The 20,235-nt window shown below is 40.6% G+C and overlaps 1 protein-coding gene across 11 annotated transcripts in view; it reads left to right on the top strand.

Moving 5' to 3' along the window:
- The window catches only part of gtdc1 (glycosyltransferase-like domain containing 1), a 41,677-nt gene extending 25,707 nt beyond the window's left edge, over positions 1-15,970 (top strand). For 4 of the 11 annotated variants that reach the window (XM_076112195.1, XM_076112194.1, XM_076112193.1 and 1 more), the window contains 4 exons: positions 216-357; positions 14,620-14,690; positions 14,771-14,862; positions 15,571-15,970. In XM_076112195.1, the coding sequence (XP_075968310.1) occupies positions 216-357; positions 14,620-14,690; positions 14,771-14,862; positions 15,571-15,645 (380 nt within the window). In that variant the 3' untranslated portion in view covers positions 15,646-15,970. Of the gene's footprint in view, positions 1-215; positions 358-714; positions 797-1,756; positions 1,924-14,619; positions 14,691-14,770; positions 14,863-15,570 lie in introns of those variants that run through there. The other 7 variants (XR_012959384.1, XR_012959383.1, XR_012959381.1 and 4 more) reach the window with 7 other exon arrangements.
- The last annotated feature ends 4,265 nt before the right edge of the window (positions 15,971-20,235 follow it).

Below are 20,235 nucleotides of genomic sequence, written 5' to 3'. Positions count from 1 at the left end.
GCTGTTTCATAGTTTGAGAGGAAACAAGTCTTTATGCTAAGCTAACTGACATTATATGCTAAGCTAACAGACATTATATGCTAAGCTAACCGACGCTATATGCTAAGCTAACAGACATTATATGCTAAGCTAACTGACGTTATTCAGTCAGAGTTTCTTAATAAACATGTCTTTTATAAAGCAGAGGCTCTCTTCTTCTGTGGTCTTTTCTTCAGACATCTTCTCAGAGGCCAGACCTCAGCTGGACCCTCACATCCAGAACTGGGGTTTCCTGTCCAGAGACCAGTACCTGCAGGTTCTTCTTCAGGCCGACGTGGTCGTCTCCACCGCACGACACGAGTTCTTCGGGGTCGCTATGTAAGTCTGAGGGACGCTGTCTCTTTAAGACCAGACAGTCACATGTGGATCACATGTAGATGTGGATCTGGATCAGATGTGAATCTAGATCACATGTGGATCAGATGTGGATCAGGATCACATTTGGATCAGTTATCATTTAACAGTAAAATACCTTTGTTCATTTATTCTGTTTTAATAAAGTTTCACCTAATAAAAAAACATTACATTTACTGAAGAAAAAAGATTTTGAATATTCAAATCAAACCTTAAAAATCAACTCATTTTAATTTGGAATAAAACTAAAACATGTTTTTTAATTAATCCATCCATCCATCCATTTTCCTCCGCTTATCTGGGGTCGGGTCGCGGTGGCAGCAGGCCAAGCAGGCTGACCCAGACCTCCCTCTCCCCGGCAACATGTTCCAGCTCATTCTGGGGGATCCCGAGGCGTTCCCAGGTTTTTAAATTAATATCAGTATTAATCTGTTAATCTTTACCTGTAATACATAATATAATTAGTGCTGGGCAACGATTGCAATTTTTAATTGTGAGTAATTGCATGGATTCTTTGAGATTAATCTCATTGTTATGGCAAAGTTCAATAATGAATTCAAAAGTAGTGTATTGCGCACTTTTATTTTAAAGTATTGCTATATGAACAAAAGGGCAATAACATTTGGTGTAAACGCTTTAAACACATCAGGTTGTTAGCAGCAGTGTTCTCTCTACACAGCAGCAGTTCTATCTCTTCACTATCTGTGCTCAGTATGTGAAACGTTCCACTGCTGTGCAACAGGAATAACATGTTTCAGCAAAAATGTCTGTCTTCATGACAGTCAGAGCATGTGAATGCAGCTCTACTGTTCATCAACATAATGCTGTAACTCAGAGGTGATGATGGTGACCCAGCGATCAAAGAATAAAGACACTTTACGCACAATTTAGGTATATTTTCCCTTTAATTCACGAGATGCAGGTAGCATGTTTTATACTTAATGTGAATATAATTCATACTTTGTTGGCATCTTATTCTGAAAACCGGATGTTCGTCTGAAGAAACCGGATGTTATCTTTCCGCTAACTTTCGCTCCCGATCTGTGCCGTTTGAATGCGTTTAGTGAATTTCAGCATATAGGTGCACTAACATGCAAGTGTCTGCTGAGTTGACCACGGAGATCTGAGTGTCTGACTTTACCGCAGCGATGTCCAGTAGTCTCCAGTGAGCAACGGACTTTCAAAATAAAAAAATGCGTTAAGGCGCTATAAAATAATTGTCGGCGTTAATTAATGAATGCGTTAACTTGCCCAGCACTAATAATATTAATATATTAATCTCTACCTGTAATACATAATATACCTTATTTACTGCTCAGTATTCTCATCTCAGCGACAGCTTGAATAAACTTTATTGAACCAGCAGTCTCTTCACATCAAGGTCTCTGTGGATCCGCAGAGACCTGTAGAGACCTGCAGGTGTGGACTCTGTGAACCAGACTTCAGTCACACTTCAGTCACCTGAACTCTGCAGCAGCTGCAGGCCGATCGACCAATCAGACTCTCTGAAGCTCGGCCAATCAAACATCTGTGAGTCGGCCTGCAGCGCTGATCTGTGATCTGCTCCTGATTCATGTTTGTGCTTCAATATTTATAATGAATTCAGTCTGAAGGAATACTTCAACAAACGCTAGTAGAAACACAGAATACTTCAACAAACGCTAGTAGAAACACAGAATACTTCAACAAACGCTAGTAGAAACACACAATACTTCAACAAACGCTAGTAGAAACACAATACTTCAACAAACGCTAGTAGAAACACAATACTTCAACAAACGCTAGTAGAAACACAATACTTCAACAAACGCTAGTAGAAACACAATACTTCAACAAACGCTAGTAGAAACACAATACTTCAACAAACGCTAGTAGAAACACAATACTTCAACAAATACTACATTACATTAGTCATTTAGCAGCCGCTTTTATCCAAAGCGACTTACAATAAGTGTATTCAACATAAGTATTCAAGAGAACTACTAGTCACCAGAAGTCATAAGTGCATCTCCTCTCCTCAAACAAGCATCTAAGAGCATAAACCAGAGCCAACGTACAGTGCAGAAACAAACAAATGCAATAAGTGCCACAAACTAATATGAAAACAATAAGTGCAATAAGCTAGTATGAATACAATAGATGCTAAGTAAAAGGCCTTTTTGAAGAGGTGAGTTTTCAGCCTGCGCCGAAAGATGGGCAGTGACTCTGCTGTCCTGACGTCAGTGGGGAGTTCATTCCACCACTGTGGAGCCAGGACAGGAAACAGCCGCGACCGGCCGCAGGGACCTCCGAGCGACGGGGCAACTGATCGCCCCGAGGCAGCAGAGCGAAGTGGTCGGGCGGGGGTGTAGGGCTTGACCGTGGCCTGGAGATGGGAAGGAGCTGTTCCTTTCACTGCCCTGTAGGCTAGCACCAGAGTCTTACACTGGATGCGAGCTCTTACAGGGAGCCAGTGTAGAGAACGGAGAAGGCAAGTTGTGTGGGAGAACTTGGGGCGATTGAACACCAGGCGAGCTGCAGCTTTCTGGACAAGCTCCAGAGGTCTGATGGCCGACGCCGGGGCTCCGGCAAGTAGTGAGTTGCAGTAGTCCAGGCGGGAGATGACAAGAGCCTGGATGAGCACCTGCGCCGTCTCATCAGTGAGGAAGGGGCGAATCCTCCTGATGTTGTAGAGCAGGAATCTGCAGGAGCGTGTAACTGATGCAATGTTTGCTGAGAACGACAATTAGTCGTCCAGGGTCACACCCAAATTCCTCGCAGTCCGAGTTGGCGTCACCACGGTATCGTCAATGGTGATGGACAGATCTCTGTGCAGGCAGCCCTTCCCCGGGATGAACAGTAGCTCGGTTTTGTCCAGGTTGAGCTTCAGGTGGTGTGTCGTCATCCACTTCGAGATGTCAGCCAAGCATGCAGCGATGCGTGCCTCCACTTGAGTGTAACCGGGGGGAAATGACAAGACCAGGTGTGTGTCATCGGCATAACAATGGTAAGAGAAGTCATGCGAGCAAATAACAGAACCCAGAGATGTTGTGTAGAGCAAGAAGAGAAGGGGGCCCAGGACTGAGCCTTGCAGAACCCCCGTAGTTAGCATGCGTGGTTCCGACACGGCCCCCCCTCCACGTCACCTGGTAGGATCGACCTGTCAGGTAGGATGCAAACAGGGAGAGTGCAGAGCCTGAGATGCCCATCCCCTCGAGGGTGGAGAGGAGGATCTGGTGGTTCAGTGTCAAATGCTGCAGACAGGTCCAGGAGAATCAAGACAGAGGAGAGTTACCTCTCGCTGTGTGAAGCGACTCCGTCACCGCAAGGAGGGCTGTCTCAGTCGAGTGACCCACTTTGAACCCAGACTGGTGGGGGTCCAAGAGGTTGTTTTGGTGGAGATGGGAAGACAGTTGAGTAAAGACAGCACGTTCAAGTGTTTTGGAAAGGGTAGAAGAGAAACAGGTCTGAAGTTCCTGACATCAGAGGGGTCAAGTGATGGTTGTGGGAAAGCATCCTGAAACGAGGGATATGTTGATGAGGTGGGTGAGGAAAGGAAGGAGTTCAATCTCAATAGACTGAACAAACACTAGTAGATATACATAGAATACTTCAACTAATACTAGTAGAAATACATAGAATACTTCTACAAATACTAGAGTTAGTTATTTATTTTGCACAATTCAAACAACAAAATTTAAAATAATCAAACATAACAGAGATAAATGAATATCAGTGCAGGAAGAGACAGAAAGCCAACTGGGCTTATTTGAAGCCTCCACCTATATAATATTAAAATTTTACAAAATTACAAAGAAAAAATAAAATATGCATAAGACATTACAACGAAAGAAAGAAAAAGATAATGTAATTGTGTCGAGTGTGTGAGCATGTGTGTGCATGTGTAATATAACAGCAAAAACAAGAAAGACATGAACACTAATACATAAAAACAACTGTTACAAAACAGCAATTAGATTTTCTTTTAGGCATCTTTTAAAACATTTTATAGAGGGACATTTTTTTGTTAGGTGAGAAGTCATTCCATAGTTTGGTTCCCTAAATCTCATTGAAAGTTGACCTCTGCTAGTCTGTAACTTAGGAGGATGAAGATGTGAAGATGACTAGTTGAGTAAGAGTGAACCTGTGAATTGAATTTATCGTAGGTCTTGAAATGATCAGGAATATTCCCTTCACCTGAAAGTATCTTATAAATGAAAACACAAGTTTGTGAAATATTGATGTCATAAATAGTAAGAATCTGTAATTTCTGAACTAGAGGAGCAGATGAGAAGTGTGACTGATCGGGTTGCGATCCCAACAAAACGTTTCTGGAGGACCAACATTTTTTGCAGAGTAGTAGGAAAAGTACTGATCCAAACTATATTCCAATATGAAAGATCGGGATCAATGATACTGTAATAAATAATAAGGAGACAAGATGTCTAACCCTCCTTATTACTCCAATAGATTTGTTTATTTTTCTACTAACACAGTCAATATGTTTACTCCAACTTAAACTCTCATCAATAATAATTCCTAGGAATTTTGTAGATGAAACTTGAGGCATCTCAACTGATTCAATTTTAATTTTAGATAAATCCTTAGAGTACAACTTTTTGCCACTGAAAATAATAAAATTTGATTATTTGATATTCAAAGATTTATTTAATCTGAACCATGTAGCATAGGCAGTTAAACCAGCATTAGCTTCCATAATCAGGGAATTGAAATTTGAATGAGAGAGAACTAGGGTTGTGTCATCTGCAAACATTATCGGAAAAAGGCTTTTTGACACATTAGACAAATCATTAATATAAATAAGGAATAATAATGGTCCAAGAATGGAACCCTGTGGAACCCCACATATTAGTCTGGCTTTGTTTGAATAACAACCTTTAACACAAACAAACTGTCTTCTGTTGGAGACATAATCTTTTAGCCATTTGTATGCAATGTCATGGAAACCATATTTATGCAGCTTTTCCAATAAAATATGGTGGTTTACTGTATCAAAGGCTTTGGAAAGGTCTATAAAAATACTGCAAGTAAATTCATTATTGCCAAGTGCAGAGAACTTTATCAACAAGGTAAAGTAAAGCCATGTAAGTTGAATGGTTTTTTACGGAAACCATACTGTTTGTAAAGAATTGAATTAGACTCTACATGAAACATAATCCTTTTGTGTACAATTTTTTTCTAGTATTTTTGAAAAACAAGGCAATATAGATATGGGTCTATAGTTGTTAAAACAACGTGGTTTTTCTGCTTTCAACAAAGGAATAACTTTGGAAATTTTTTAATCCTCTGGCACAACAGCTGTTTTCAAAGACACGGTGAAGATGTGAACAAGTGGCTGCAATATTGACTGTTTCACCTGTTTGACAAGAAGTGCAGAAATGTTGTCATGGCCAGCCGAAGATGTTTTGAGATCATCAATTATATCACTTATTTCTTGAATATTTGGGGGCATAAAATGAGATAATAGGGACATTTGTTGGAATAAAATCCAGTGGATTCCCATGACAAGCCGGAATATTGTTAGCTAATTCATGACCAATATTTACAAAGAATTCATTAAATGTTTGAGTGATATCAAATGGCTCGTCAAGAGAATTGTCACCATCCAAAAAGACTGAAGGAAGCTCTGGGGTCGTCTTTTCTCTTTGCAGCACTTGATTTATTACTTTCCACGTGTTTTTTATATCTTTTGAGCACTTCATAAATGTTTCACTGAAATATTTATTGTTAGTAGATCTATTGATATGGGTATAATTATTTCTACAGGATTTATAAGCCCCATGAGTAAGAGATGTGGGTTAGAAACATATTTTCTGTAGAGTTTATTTGTTTTCCTCAGCAGCTCCAGTAAATGTGTTGTGAACCAGGGCTTACTAACTTCACTGCTTTTCTTGGTAGAACTACAAATTGGAAAACAATCATTGAAACTAAGGTTAATAACTTTCATAAACTTCTGATATGCCAAATAAGCGTTATTTTCCACATATAGATCATCCCATGAAATACTGGTAAGAATATCTTTAAATTTTGAAATATTTGATTTGCTCATAATTCTTTTCTGCATAATTTTCTTAGTATGTTTAGCTCTCTTAATCTCGATTAAAGAGTACTGGAAAATGGGAAAATTATCTGACAAGTCAGAATACAAGACTCCAGATTTGGTTCCTTCACTCAAAGAATTGGTTAAGATGTTATCAATCAAAGTCACTGAATGTTCTGTAACTCGTGTTGCTTTATGAATAAGAGGGAAAAAGTAACTAGAGTAAAGAATATTGAGAAAATCCCCAGTAGGAGTATGTAGTCAATTTTTTTTAAAGGTTTATATTGAAATCTCCTAAAACGTAACAAAGTTTATCCTCATTGTTTATCAGGTCAAGAGAACAGCCCAGACTGTCATTGAACACTTTGATGTCAGAGTCAGGTGGGCGATAAATAACCAACAATAACATTCTTTCCACCAGAGACACCAGAGAGCTCTAAAAAAAAACTGATTCCACCTCATCCCTCTCTGACTTAAACGTGAGATCATCCCTGATGTTGAATTCATAGTCACCGTGAATAAACAGAGATACTCCACCTCCACATCTATTCTCTCTAACATAGTGAACTGAATTGTATTTTGGTATTTTAAAGATTTCTCTTGAGTCCTCAGTAAGCCATGTTTCTGACAGGGCAACAACTGGAAAATCATGCTTCAGTAAGGATAAATAATGAATATATTTGTCATAATTGCTAGGAAGACTTCTTATATTCAGATGAAAAGTAGAGAATGTATTACGTGGCAGAGAAACACAGAAGTCATTAAACTGAGTTTGATCATAAAAACTACAGAGGTTAGATACATCAAGTGATGAAAAGAAATGTAAATCTGGGTCAATATCAAAATGATAAGAGTCACTGGTAGAGAGATCAAAAGGCGTAAAGGTCTGGCCTTCCAGATCAGATGTGTTGTAGACCATAGTGTATGTAGAGAATCATGTATACAGATACAATAAAATCTAAAAAGTACTTAATACATTCCTAATGTTGGAGACTTAGGAGCCAGGTTTCTTTGTTGATGTGGGTTTTGGGAAGGTGGATGGACAATAAGTTTGTCGTATCTCAAATATGCAATGTCACCTCTCTCTCGAGCTGCCTTCATTGCTGGGAGTAGTTCTTTTCTTCTTTGGCGGACTTCAGGGAAGTCCTCATTGATGAAGATGCCTGAGCCCTTCAAAGGTTTAGCTTTATGTAGAACAGAGTGTTTATCCTGCAGCCGTAGAAATCTTACCACAATGGGTCGGGGCTTTTGTGAAGATGGAATATGCTTCCCAACCCTGTGGGTCCCATCCAACTCTATCTTCAGATGATCCAGTTGTAGTTTTTCACTTAAGAGTTTTCTCACATTTTCTTCACAGTCAGTCAGGTTTTCTTTACCAGACTCTTTACCGTCTACCGCAATATCATGGCGTCTGGACCGGCCCTCCAGATAGTCTGACTTGTCTGAGATTGAGATCAAACTTTTGCAGATTATGTCCAAATCTGTCCTGGTTTCATTACAATTTTTGAAACCAGTTTTACATGACATTTTAAAATCATCAAAATCTTTTTGAGTCATTTCTAGCCTCACCTTAAGATCATAGGTCTGCTTCGACAGATCATCAATCCTCCTGTTTGAAGAATCAACTATGATCTGTACACATGTTTTGAAGCTTTTTTCCTGTTCAAGCAAAGTTTTGTAGAAGTCTTTTTGCTGGTCCAACAATTCACGCACTTGAGCCATGGTGACATGTTCCTCAGTGGTATTGTTTGAAGCTTTGGGTGGCATGGTCCGGTCCTAGGCTTCAAGGCCTACCAGGCCCAAAGATCAGCAGGATGAAGCCAGAAAGCCTCCACAAAATACCAATAATGTCCAGAGTTTATCTGAAAAAGGTTGTTTGGAGACTTCTTGATTCAGTCTAGTACTGGAATTTTAGTACTAGGTAGGATTCCTCAGATTATAGTTGGATAGAAATGCCAACCACAAGATCACAGAAGCACAGCAGCAGCCATCTTGGAAAAGGGGCGTGAGAACTGTGAGAGAACCACGTCTGCTTTGTAGAATACTATACTAGTACCGTATTTTCCGCACTATAAAGCGCACCGGATTATAAGGCGCACCTTCAATGAATGGCCTATTTTAGAACTGTTTTTATATATAGGGCGCACCGGATTATAAGGCGCATAGAATAGAATAGCGTCGTAAGCGTGTCTCTTGAAAGGTGCCATTTTGGGGTCTTTATACACACAAGTGGTGTTGGACTAGGAGTAAGCACAGTACCGGTGTTTACCGCGGTGCGGCTTTGTAGTTTACCAGTCGTACTGAAACATTTTGACAGAGCGCCGTGTACAACCAGTATGGATCAACCAATTAACCAATTGATCCATACATAAGGCGCTCCGGATTACAAGGCGCACTGTCGTTTTTTGAGAAAATTAAAGGCTTTTAAGTGCGCCTTATAGTGCGGAAAATACGGTATATATATATTTCTACTATACTAGTAGAAATACATAGAATACTTCAACAAATACTAGTAGAAATACATAGAATACTTCTAGTTGAAATGTCTAACTATGGTGGCTGTAGCTGAAAGTATGAGGAAGAAGAAGGCTTTGAAAGTTGAAGAAGTTTAACAGGATTTGAAGAATTTGTCCATAGAGATCCCATTTAAAAAACAAAAAAATTGCAAATAGCTTAATAATTCAAAGAATTTAAAGATTACAAATGTGAAAATTCATATCACCCCTCTCCTGAAAGAGCTGAACATTTTGATATTCAAACCGTTTCTGTAGCTTAAAAAAATGTCAGCAGTAGTGATATTTGTTGTAGTTGTAGTAGAAGTATTATTAGCAGTAGGAGTATTGGTAGCATTAGAATAAGTACTAGTTGTAGCAGTAGTGATATTTGTAGTAGAAGTTGTAGTAGAAGTATTAGTAATTAGAAGAAGTAGTATCAGTAGTCGTAGTAGTGGTCGTAGTATTTAATATAATAATAGTAGTCATTTTTGAAGTAGCAGTAATAGTAGTAGTAGTAGCAGTATACGTAATAGTAGTAGTGGTAGTAATAGCAGTAGTGGTAGTAATAATATTGATGGTAGCAGTAATAGCATTAGCAGTAGTACTAATAGTAGCAACAGCAAAAGTTGCAGTAGAAGTAGTAGTAGCAGCAGTAGTAGTAATACTAGAAATATTAGCAGCAGTAGTAGTAGTTGTCGCAGTATTAGTAAGAGCATTCATTATTTCAACAAAAAAGCCTAATTTTGAGTTTAACGTTTAAATACAGTTAATCCATGAGGCTTTTATTTTGAAAGGGTGGGACTGGGTGGGGGAGAAAGGAGAGGAGACAGAATCAGAATGTATGAAACACCAACCGAGGTTATTAAATGACAGGCTTCATCACAAGCATTCCAGTTAGATTTCACTGTGTGGGGCTTTTATTTTGAAAGGGTGGGACTGGGTGGGGGAGAGGAGACATAATCTTAATGTTTGACACATAAACAGAGGTTATTAATTGACAGGCTTCACCACAAGCATTTCAGTTAGAATTCACTCTTTGGGGCTTTTATTTTGAAATGGGGGAGGGGGGGGAAGGGAAGAGGATGCAGAATCATAATGTTAGATAAACATAAACAGGTTATTAAATGCAGTGGTGGGCCGTCAGGGCCTGCAAGGCCTTCTCTGCTGGCCTAAACAGCATCACAAAGTTATATCTATTTTATAATTTAATGTTTCTTAAATACACTACATGTATTATAATATTTTTCCCATTATCTTATGTTCTCATGCACAGCTACTGTGTTCCTCAGTTGCTCTGCTTCCAGTGCAGCTTGTTTTAAGTAGAGCTTTTATCCAATCAGATGTCACCTCTGTGTCTCTAGGTAAGAACAGAGACAGAGGCCTGCAGACTCGCAAGTGCATCCATGTGCAGTTTAAGTGAATGGGGACGATATTGTTGATTGTCATATTCTTCAACCAATCAGATCTTTAGTTTGACATGTTGGGCGTATTCTTTGACGTGTCAGAGCCTGCTAGCTGGACTACAAGTACGTGATTGGTCAGTGGGCTAGCCTGACATGTTGGGCGGTGACAATCCCAATATCTGCTGCCTCTGTGAGCGGACATTTTCAGCCTCAAACGCATTAAAACGTATTCAAGAGATACAACTGGGGAGGCTCGACTGTCTTCACTGGCGTCCATGAATGGAGAAGGACTTCTTACTGGAACTAAAACACACGGATGTACTGAACAACCGTGAGATTAAACTCTATTAACAAAGAAAGGAGGATGCACTTTGTCTTTAAATAGTGAACAGCAGCTCTGGTAAGTTAAATGTGTTTGTTTTTACATCTGCAGTAGCTTTAATATGCTTGTTTATATATTATTTGTACAACTTGTTTTTATGAAGATGGATTTTTGTTTGGTTTAATATGTGATAGGAACTATTGTTACGTCCAATGTTACTCTGGGGACATATTTAGCAGGTGCCAGTGTTGGCAACTTTCTCGCTAAATCTGGTGACTTTCCAAACCCTCGTCTACTTTTCTTTGTCAAAAGCTACTAGTGACAAATCTAGCGACTTGTTCTGGTGTTTTGACGTTAAAGCTCGTACGTTCTTGCACTGTGGTGAACGAGCAGCGGGTGCTGCCGTGAGCCCCTCTGCCACCGCCCACAGAAGCCTCGCGCTGCGGTCCCAGCTGCAGTCAGAGCAAAGAGGAGACACACTCTCGGCAGATAGTGTATTTATAGGTGTTGGCTTCGTTTTTACAAAATGGGGTGTGTGTCGATCGATCTCTGGCAATCTTTCTCATTTGGAGATTGTCCTATGTTTTATCATTTACAGCTTACATGACTGTTGTCCTGCTCTGCCATGTCTTTCCTCGTCTCTCCCTCTTGTGTCGCGGTGTGTGTAAATGTCACTTGAATCAGGAAACTTATCAGAATACCCATATTTGATTGGCTGAGCTGCATCAAATCATATGTGTGTGTGTCAGTGCCTCTGTGTTTATCAACATCACTAATGAGCTCATATAAACACCTGTGTGCTTGGGTGCATGTTGGTGATTGGAGCACCTGTGTGTTGGAGGCTAATTAAGAGAGAGAGTGAACAGTGATTTTCAACAAAACTACCTGTCAAACATATGCCCTTTATACCAAAACCATGAGACTAATCAATAAAATATGGATACCGTGAGAGAGATAAGACCCTGGCAAATGCGGAGATGTGTTTGTTTGTGGTCTTAAAAATGTGAGCTCCAGCGCAATATGCAAAACTGGTACCGTCTGCTTTCTTTGAGAAATGAGTGGTCAGATTTAACATGGAGTCTAATGTAGCCTAATGTGTAAGTCTGTGGGATTCCACAGTCATTTGTCTACGACAAGGACAAGATTAGCTACTTCTACATCCAGAAATGATGCATGAAGAGTGAAGATTGTGGAGACAGTGGCAAAAGACAAATGTTTTTTCACAAGAATCTCAAGCTGCTCTTCACTCTAGCGGTGACATCACGCACTCTAAGCTGCACAATACACACCCATTATAAAGTCAGAAAAGGGCTGAAAAAAATCATAAAAGTTAAAATGGGACAGTTTAAAATATATCAAAAAGCTGAATCATGTGGCAATATATCAGGGTTTTCTCAACATTTTAAAGTTGAAATGGTGTCTGTAGCTGAAAGTATGAGGAAGTAGAAGGATTTGAAAGTTGAAAAAGTTTAAGAGGATTTAAAAATATTCTCCATAGACATCCCATTCAAAAAAGTTGCAAAAAGCTTAATAATTCAAGAAGTTTAAAGATTAGAAATATGAAGAGATATAGCACACGTGTCCTTAATGAGCTGAACATTTTGATATTTGAACGGTTTCTGTAGCTTAAACAAATGTGGAAGGAGATAAGTAGCAAAAAACGTACGGAAGAAATAGTTGAAGAAGTTGCAGAAGTTGAATAAAGAGAAACAGGATAACAATAGTTAACAGCATTCCAACAATAATAGAAATACATAAAAAATAAAACAAATACTATATTGTAGAAATACATCTTCTACTAATACTAGTTGTAGTCTTCTCGTTCAGTGTGTCGAAACTCTGATTTGAACACCGAGCTAAACCACAGTTAATGAAGACAGAGTCGTAGTAATTTTCACCCTTTTTACTGTCACTTTGTTCCTTTAACATGTTGCGTGGTAAAAACTGAAAATACATACAAACATACATAGATCATTTGTACATCAAACATTCATGGCTTTGTTCCAAACTTACATATAATACAAACCTATTTAAGTGACCCATCAAACTCATTTGTCAAGAAATCTTTACTGATATAAAATGCCCACTATGTCCAATGTCAAGTAGAGTAACTTACAGCATTGCTCTTAGGATGCTTCCAGGTGGATGCGAGCAGATTACACCTCTGAGCATGCCGCTCTCTTTTATTTGACTATAACCAATGAGGCTACCAAAACCGGAAGTGACAAACCGGAAGTGATCATGATGTGAACGAAAAACCAACATTACAATACTATCTTTTCGTCTTGTAATGAGCATAAACAAATTATCTGTAGAAAAATGCCTTTAAAGGCAACACACTAGTAGAAATACATCGAATACTTCTACAAATGCTATATAGTAGAAATAAATAGAATACTTCAACAACAAATTATTTATAATAGAAATAAAAACCTACTTTAATAACAAATGCTTTAAATTATAAAAGAAAAGATAAATGAAATACTAAAACAAGTTGAAGTGGTTCAAATGATGTGGATGTTAGCATGTTAGCATTGTAAGGCTAGGTTGTTTAAATGCTAGTGGAGTGTGTGTGTGTGTGTGTGACGTCCACATGTTAGCATGCTATGCTAGCAGCAGTCTGACAGAGGAAGGGTGGAGGAACATAAGGAGCACATGTTAGCATGCTATGCTAGCATGCTATGCTAGCAGCAGTCTGACAGAAGAAGGGTGGAGGAACATAAGGAGCACATGTTAGCATGCTATGCTAGCAGCAGTCTGACAGAAGAAGGGTGGAGGAACAGAAGGAGCACATGTTAGCATGCTATGCTAGCAGCAGTCTGACAGAGGAAGGGTGGAGGAATAGAAGGAGCACAAGTTAGCTAGCATGCTATGCTAGCAGCAGTCTGAGGATTCAGGTACTTCATTAGAATAAAGAGAGTTTTATAATGAGAGATCTCACACTGTGATAATGAAGTCAGGAGTTAATTATTTTAGCGATGAGAGGAAGTGATGTTTGTGTTTGATCCAGAACCAGAAGGGTTCTCCCCCCCTCTCAGTCTGTAAACCAGGAGGGACCCCCCCCCCCCCCCCCCGAGTCTGAAGGGTCACACTTTAAAAGGTTCAATATTTACATGGAGTTCTGTGAGCGCTCAGATCTTTTTATACGACCACAAACTATATTTATACATTTTAATATATATGACATTTTATTATCATTTCCTACAAATCCTGTGCTCATCATTTATTTAAATAAACAGAAACATAATCCAACATCTTCTCTCTGTTAAATGCTCTGTGGCTAATGTTAGCATAGTAACAGGCTAACATGCTAATGTTTTTAATATGATCTGTAAACATGCTGAATATTAGCATTGTAGCATATTAACCCTTAAGTTCATTGGGAAGCTAATGTTATGAAGGTCAAACTGCTCAGGTCCACAAAATAAAAGCCCAGCCGGTCTCCCGTCTGTTCCATCAGAGTAGAAGCAGTAGAACAGAATAGTTCCTCCTCGTTATCTCTGAGTTGTGTTTAATCTGATTAACATCATCATCATGGAGCCCTCCAGTCATGATAATTATATCTGAGATTAACATTTACTCACATCACAGAGCTGGACTGACCTCAATAATCCAGATCACACAGACCTAGGACCTGGACCCTCAGACAAGATCACAGATATCTAGGACCTGGACCCTCAGACAAGATCACAGATATCCAGGACCTGGACCCTCAGAACTTTGTTTCTGATGAACAGTTTCAGTCAGATCTGTTTTAAATATGAATGTTTCCAACACAAAGGCGGAAAAGTCCTTAATTATTCATCAACGATCCTCAGAATATTTAAATAATGAGCGTCTGAGGTCATCAGGGTCCAGAAGAAGAGATCTCGTCCCACAGATGATCTGTGGTGTTACTCTTCACTGTTGGTCTGAATTAATAATGATTTCTACGTACTGATCCTTTGATATTGTGATGTTTTACAGGCTGGAAGCCGTTCACTGCGGCTGTTATCCTCTGTGTCCGAAGGCCTTAGTGTATCCAGAGATATTCCCAGGTAATAAACCCTGTGATGTTACAGTGAACCCTAATTCAGTGACTGTGTGACCGTTTCTTCTTCTCTGCTCTCTAATGCAGCAGAGTACCTGTATTCCACACCTGAGCAGCTGTGTAAACGTCTGCAGACGCTCTGCAGGAGGCCCGACATCGCCCGCAGACACATAGTCAAGGTAACCCACTTTTTACAACTGGAACACTACGTTTACCATGATAAATCAGGGTACTGCTAGAGCCAGGGAAACAGTTAGCTCAGAGTTAGCTTCTCCGTCCAGTTAGCTCAGAGTTAGAGTCTCCGTCCAGTTAGCTCAGAGTTAGATTCTCCGTCCAGTTAGCTCAGAGTTAGATTCTCCGTCCAGTTAGCTCAGAGTTAGATTCTCCGTCCAGTTAGCTCAGAGTTAGATTCTCCGTCCAGTTAGCTCAGAGTTAGCTTCTCCGTCCAGTTAGCTCAGAGTTAGATTCTCCGTCCAGTTAGCTCAGAGTTAGATTCTCCGTCCAGTTAGCTCAGAGTTAGCTTCTCTGTCCAGTTAGCTCAGAGTTAGCTACAGTCGGCGTCTAGAAGCCACCGCGGCTAACAATGTAGCTAGCGAGCAGCTAATGTAGTGCACAGTCATAGCGCTTTGCTAACATTTGGTATTTAGTACAGAGGAGGCTGATGGGAACCTTTACCTTTGACATATTTTAAGATTATAAAGTCACAACATATTAACTAACAATTCAATACAATAATTAACTTCACATGACCTCCACCGCATCACAATTTGTGACCCTCCAGGTCCAGTTAGCACTAGAAGCTAAGTGTAGCTAACATCCTGTGTATGTAATGTCCCCCAACATGTTGAAACATAAATATATTAAAGTGGCGCTAATATGGTCTGCAGGTGGACACCTCCTCCTTCTCCTGGACGTCACTGAAGGAGCGGTTTGAGACTCTCCTGTCAGCCGAGTGTCCCTGAACACACCGCCCTGCCTCCATTAGCTCTGGTGGTTCAGGTTCAGGTTCAGGTCTGACTCAGAGTCTGGACCCGTAAACGTCCTCTGGAGGACGACTGTGTTTTATGTGTGTGGGGGGAGGACTGAGGGGAGGCCAGACGGTGGTTTCTGTCTGCTGCTCCACCTGAGCTGCCACGACCAGGTCCAGGACCAGGTCAGGGTCTCCACTCAGACCAGACTGAAGTGGATCTGCTCCATCACACACTGACAATCAGCAAAACCTACAATCTGATAAATGACTTTTGTCTTTCATCAAATAAAGTTTCAATAAAACCAAAGCAGACTTTATGACAATAGTAAATATTGATTACATCATTCAGAAGTAGTAACTACGAGTCATGTGTTTGTTAAAGCAGCAGAAAGACTGATCCTGGTTCAGTCTGAGTGTTTATGTTTGAAGTTAAGATGTTTGAGCAGCTGGCCTCAGGTCAGTGATTCATCTCCTGCAGCTACAGAGGAACTAACCACTGTGTGTTAATATCTGACCTCAGGCCAGAGGATGGAGCGCTTTAATCACCGTCACTGCAGCGTGTTCGCCAGAGCGCTGATCCAGAGAGACAGCAGCAATGCTACTGAGCACGCTCAGAAGGTTCATCTAGACCGCCCCCCCCCCCACCACCTCTGACCCACTGGAAGCAGCATGTAATGTGTAGAAGCAACAACATGCAGGTATCACATGTTAACACACACTGAACAGACCAATGAAAAGTTAGTATGAACTCTTTATTAGTCTCGTGATGGTCTGGAGCTTTATGTCATCAGGTCGTGAGCTCACCTGATGTCATTACCGACCTGTGCAGTCTATACTGAAGCTAACTGAACTTTAAAGCTAAGCTAACCAGGCTTTGAAGCGAACGCTACACTGTAAGACTCTTTGTGTATTTTGACTGCTTGTTGTTGCCGTAGCGTTTTGTCAGTTGACCCAGTTCCGTGTGTGTGTGTGTGTGTGTGTGTGTGTGTGTGTGTGTGTGTGTGTGTGTGTGTGTGTGTGTGTGTGTGTGTGTGTGTGTGTGTGTGTGTGTGTGTGTGTGTGTGTGTGTGTGTGTGTGTGTTCAGAGCATTACACACACACAGTCAGGTGGAACATGTGACCTGTAGATGACATCACCCTCACTGGGTCATGTGACACTGAAGAGGAAAGATTTATTAAACATGAACTCTTTGATGCTGTTCTGTTAATGTTATATATTATGTATAATATAATATATACAATATATAATGTAAAAAATATTCATAATGATACATCTGTAAATATTTAGACAATTTTATTTAAGAATAGTTATTTTTATTAGTTTTATTCTCACAAAACTAAAGTCCATAAAATGATGACTCATCACAATAAAACAAGAGAGTTCTTTCACTGAGAGGAGTTCATGTATAGTATATGAAGTATAATAACTATAACTATGATATTTAGTGACTGAGGGAGTCGTGTGGTTTAATATCTTTAACTCATTTCAGGGTGAAATGTTTCAGTCGTTCAGTTTCAGGCTTTTTAGAAGAAAACGGATTATCAACAAAGAACAGAAACGTTAATTTACCGCTTCAGGAGAGACTTCCTGTCGGCTATGGAGAGATGTGATTGGTCCTCAGACACCTCCAGCATCACACACACACACCTCCAGCATCACACATATACACACATATACACACACACACACTTCCAGCATCACACATGTACACAGACACACACATGTATATATCAGTGGTGGGCCGTCAGGGCCTTCAAGGCCTTCTCTGCTGGCCTAAACAGAATCACAAAGTTATAGCTATTTTATAATTTAATAATGTTTCATAAATACACTACATGTATTATAATATTTCCCCATTATCTTATGTTCTCATTGCACAGCTACTGTCTTCCTCAGTTGCTCTGCTTCCAGTGCAGCTTGTTTTAAGTAGAGCTTTTATCCAATCAGATCTCACCTCTGTGTCTCTAGGTAAGAACAGAGACAGAGGCCTGCAGACTCACAAGTGCATCCATGTGCAGTTTAAGTGAATGGGGACGATATTGTTGATTGTAATATTCTTCAACCAATCAGATCTTTAGTTTGACATGTTGGGCGTATTCTTTGACGTGTCAGAGCCTGCTAGCTGGACTACAAGTACGTGATTGGTCAGTGGGCTAGCCTGACATGTTGGGCGGTGACAATCCCAATATCTGCTGCCTCTGTGAGCGGACATTTTCAGCCTCAAACGCATTAAAACGTATTCAAGAGATACAACTGGGGAGGCTCGACTGTCTTCACTGGCGTCCATGAATGGAGAAGGACTTCTTACTGGAACTAAAACACACGGATGTACTGAACAACCGTGAGATTAAACTCTTTGTTAACAAAGAAAGGAGGATGGACTTTGCTCTGGTAAGTTAAATGTGTTTGTTTGTACATCTGCAGTAGCTTTAATATGCTTGTTTATATATTATTATTTGTCCAACTTGTTTTTATGAAGATGGATTTTTGTTTGGTTTTATATGTGATAGGAACTATTGTTACGTCCAATGTTGCTCTGGGGACATATTTAGCAGGTGCCAGTGTTGCCAAGTTGGCGACTTTCTCGCTAAATCTGGTGACTTTCTAAACCCTCATGGAGACTTTTTTTGTCAAAAGCTACTAGTGACAAATCTAGAGACTTGTTCTGGTGCTGTGACTCTGACGTTAACGCTCGTACGTTCTGCTCTGTGGTGAACGAGCAGCAGGTGCTGCCGTGAGCCCCAAAGCTCTCACAGGTTACTCTCACAGCAGTCCCAGCTGCAGTCGGAGACGAGACGCACTCTCAGCGTGTTCATGTATCTGCACTCTGCAGTTAGTGTATCTACAGGTGTTGAGCTTCATTTTTACACAAAACAAATAATAACCGTAGCTGTGTTTCAGCTGCAGGACAGCAGTGAAGGCCCAGGTATAACATGCACGGCCCGCCACTGCCCTGTTGTAATGATTAAACTGGTAGCTTAGCCCTGCTAACGTTAGCGTAGTGCTCTGGTGTGATGTTAATATTACATTACCTTTTTACCCCCCAACAGAAAGATGCTTTGTCACACCTGCCCCCAGCCTTTGATACATTACCGTGAACACTTCCCTGGATGTTTAATTAAATGTGTGTTTGATGTATGAATGTAATCAGGACAGTTTAGCACAGAGAGCAGCAGAAATAAAAGAAACCTTCAGTATCAAAGAGCAGACCGTCAGCTGTTCTCCTGGGATTCACTTAAACATAAAAGATCCATTTTTAAATGAAGGCCGGCCTCAGTTCACCAGCAGAGAGGTGACATCAGAGCATCAAAGGAGCCGTAATTAGCTCCATGTTAGCTTTTTACTGCTGCTATGCATTAGCTGCTGTTAGCCGCTACACGTTAGCTGCTGCTCTCTGCTACTCGTTCACTTAGTCCAGTGGTTCTCAAACTGTGGGCCGCGCCCCTCTAGTGGGGCGCGGCGGTATTGCAGGGGGAAATGCAGAATGTTTTTATTTCAAGAACTTTATTCATACCTGCAAACTTGTCGCTTTTCGGCGAAATTTGCCGTTTTGAATCAAAATATATCATCCACGTGAATCGTGTAGATCCGTAGAGGTTTTTTTTTTTGGGGGGGGGGGGGGGGGGATCAACTGGCCAGCCGGCGTTTCTCAGATTGGAGTGAGACGAGGAGAAAAGGTGATGTCATGATCTTCACAATAAAACATCTCTGATGTGACGTGTCGAGTCTTGGCCAATCAGCGTTCAGATGTCTGCAGCGTCTTTCCCTCCGTTAAAGTTTAAGTTCCGTTATGTTCCGTTACCGTTCAGACTTGCTGGGTTAAGTTAACGTCCACAGCATGCGGAACTTCGTGGACTGTTAACGTTCGTCATTATCACGATTTAGGAGGAAAAAACGTAACGTGATGAAACATGCAGCCCCCCCGTGTTCCGGTTCAGTTCACGCGGTTAACGTTAAACCGGAACACCGGCGCATCTGGTTGCAGGTTGTTTGTGTTAACTCAAAGTAGAATGAGGATGATTTCGTGGTCAGAATAACTTTCATGACCACGAAACATGAGGCCCAGATACTGATGAGATCAGAGAGCTTCAGGGAGAGGAGGCTGGTTGTGTAGCGCAGCTTGACGCAGGGCTGAGATGTGAGTGGAGCTGGGCCTGGATAAAGGTGGAGGTCTAAACAGACGGGAGAGCAGTACAGCTTCCTGCTGTCAGTGTTTAAAATACATTGATAAGGCAGGCTATGCTAAATGCAGCCTCTGCTCCAAGGAGATAAAATAGAAGGGCTCACATGTCCTCTCATCACACTGTACATTTGAAAAAGCACAGATGGAGGAGTCACAAAATGTTATTTCAATAAAAGTTCAACATGGACCATTTTGTGACAATGTTGTTGGGGTGGTGGGGCATGAACATTTTTCTTCCTCCAAAGTGGGGCGTGACAGAAAAAGTTTGAGAACCACTGACTTAGTCCATCAGGTAAAGCCCCGCCCCCACAGTCCTGGTTCTGTCTGACACGTATCATAAAATACAACATTTAGAGACATTATTATGTATATTATATATATTACATATAATAAAACAT

This window comes from Anarhichas minor, unplaced genomic scaffold (genome assembly GCF_050575085.1).
Source record: "Anarhichas minor isolate MPS153535 unplaced genomic scaffold, ASM5057508v1 ptg000048l, whole genome shotgun sequence".
NCBI lineage: Eukaryota > Metazoa > Chordata > Actinopteri > Perciformes > Anarhichadidae > Anarhichas > Anarhichas minor.
This window is presented reverse-complemented; position numbering and strand designations above follow the sequence as displayed.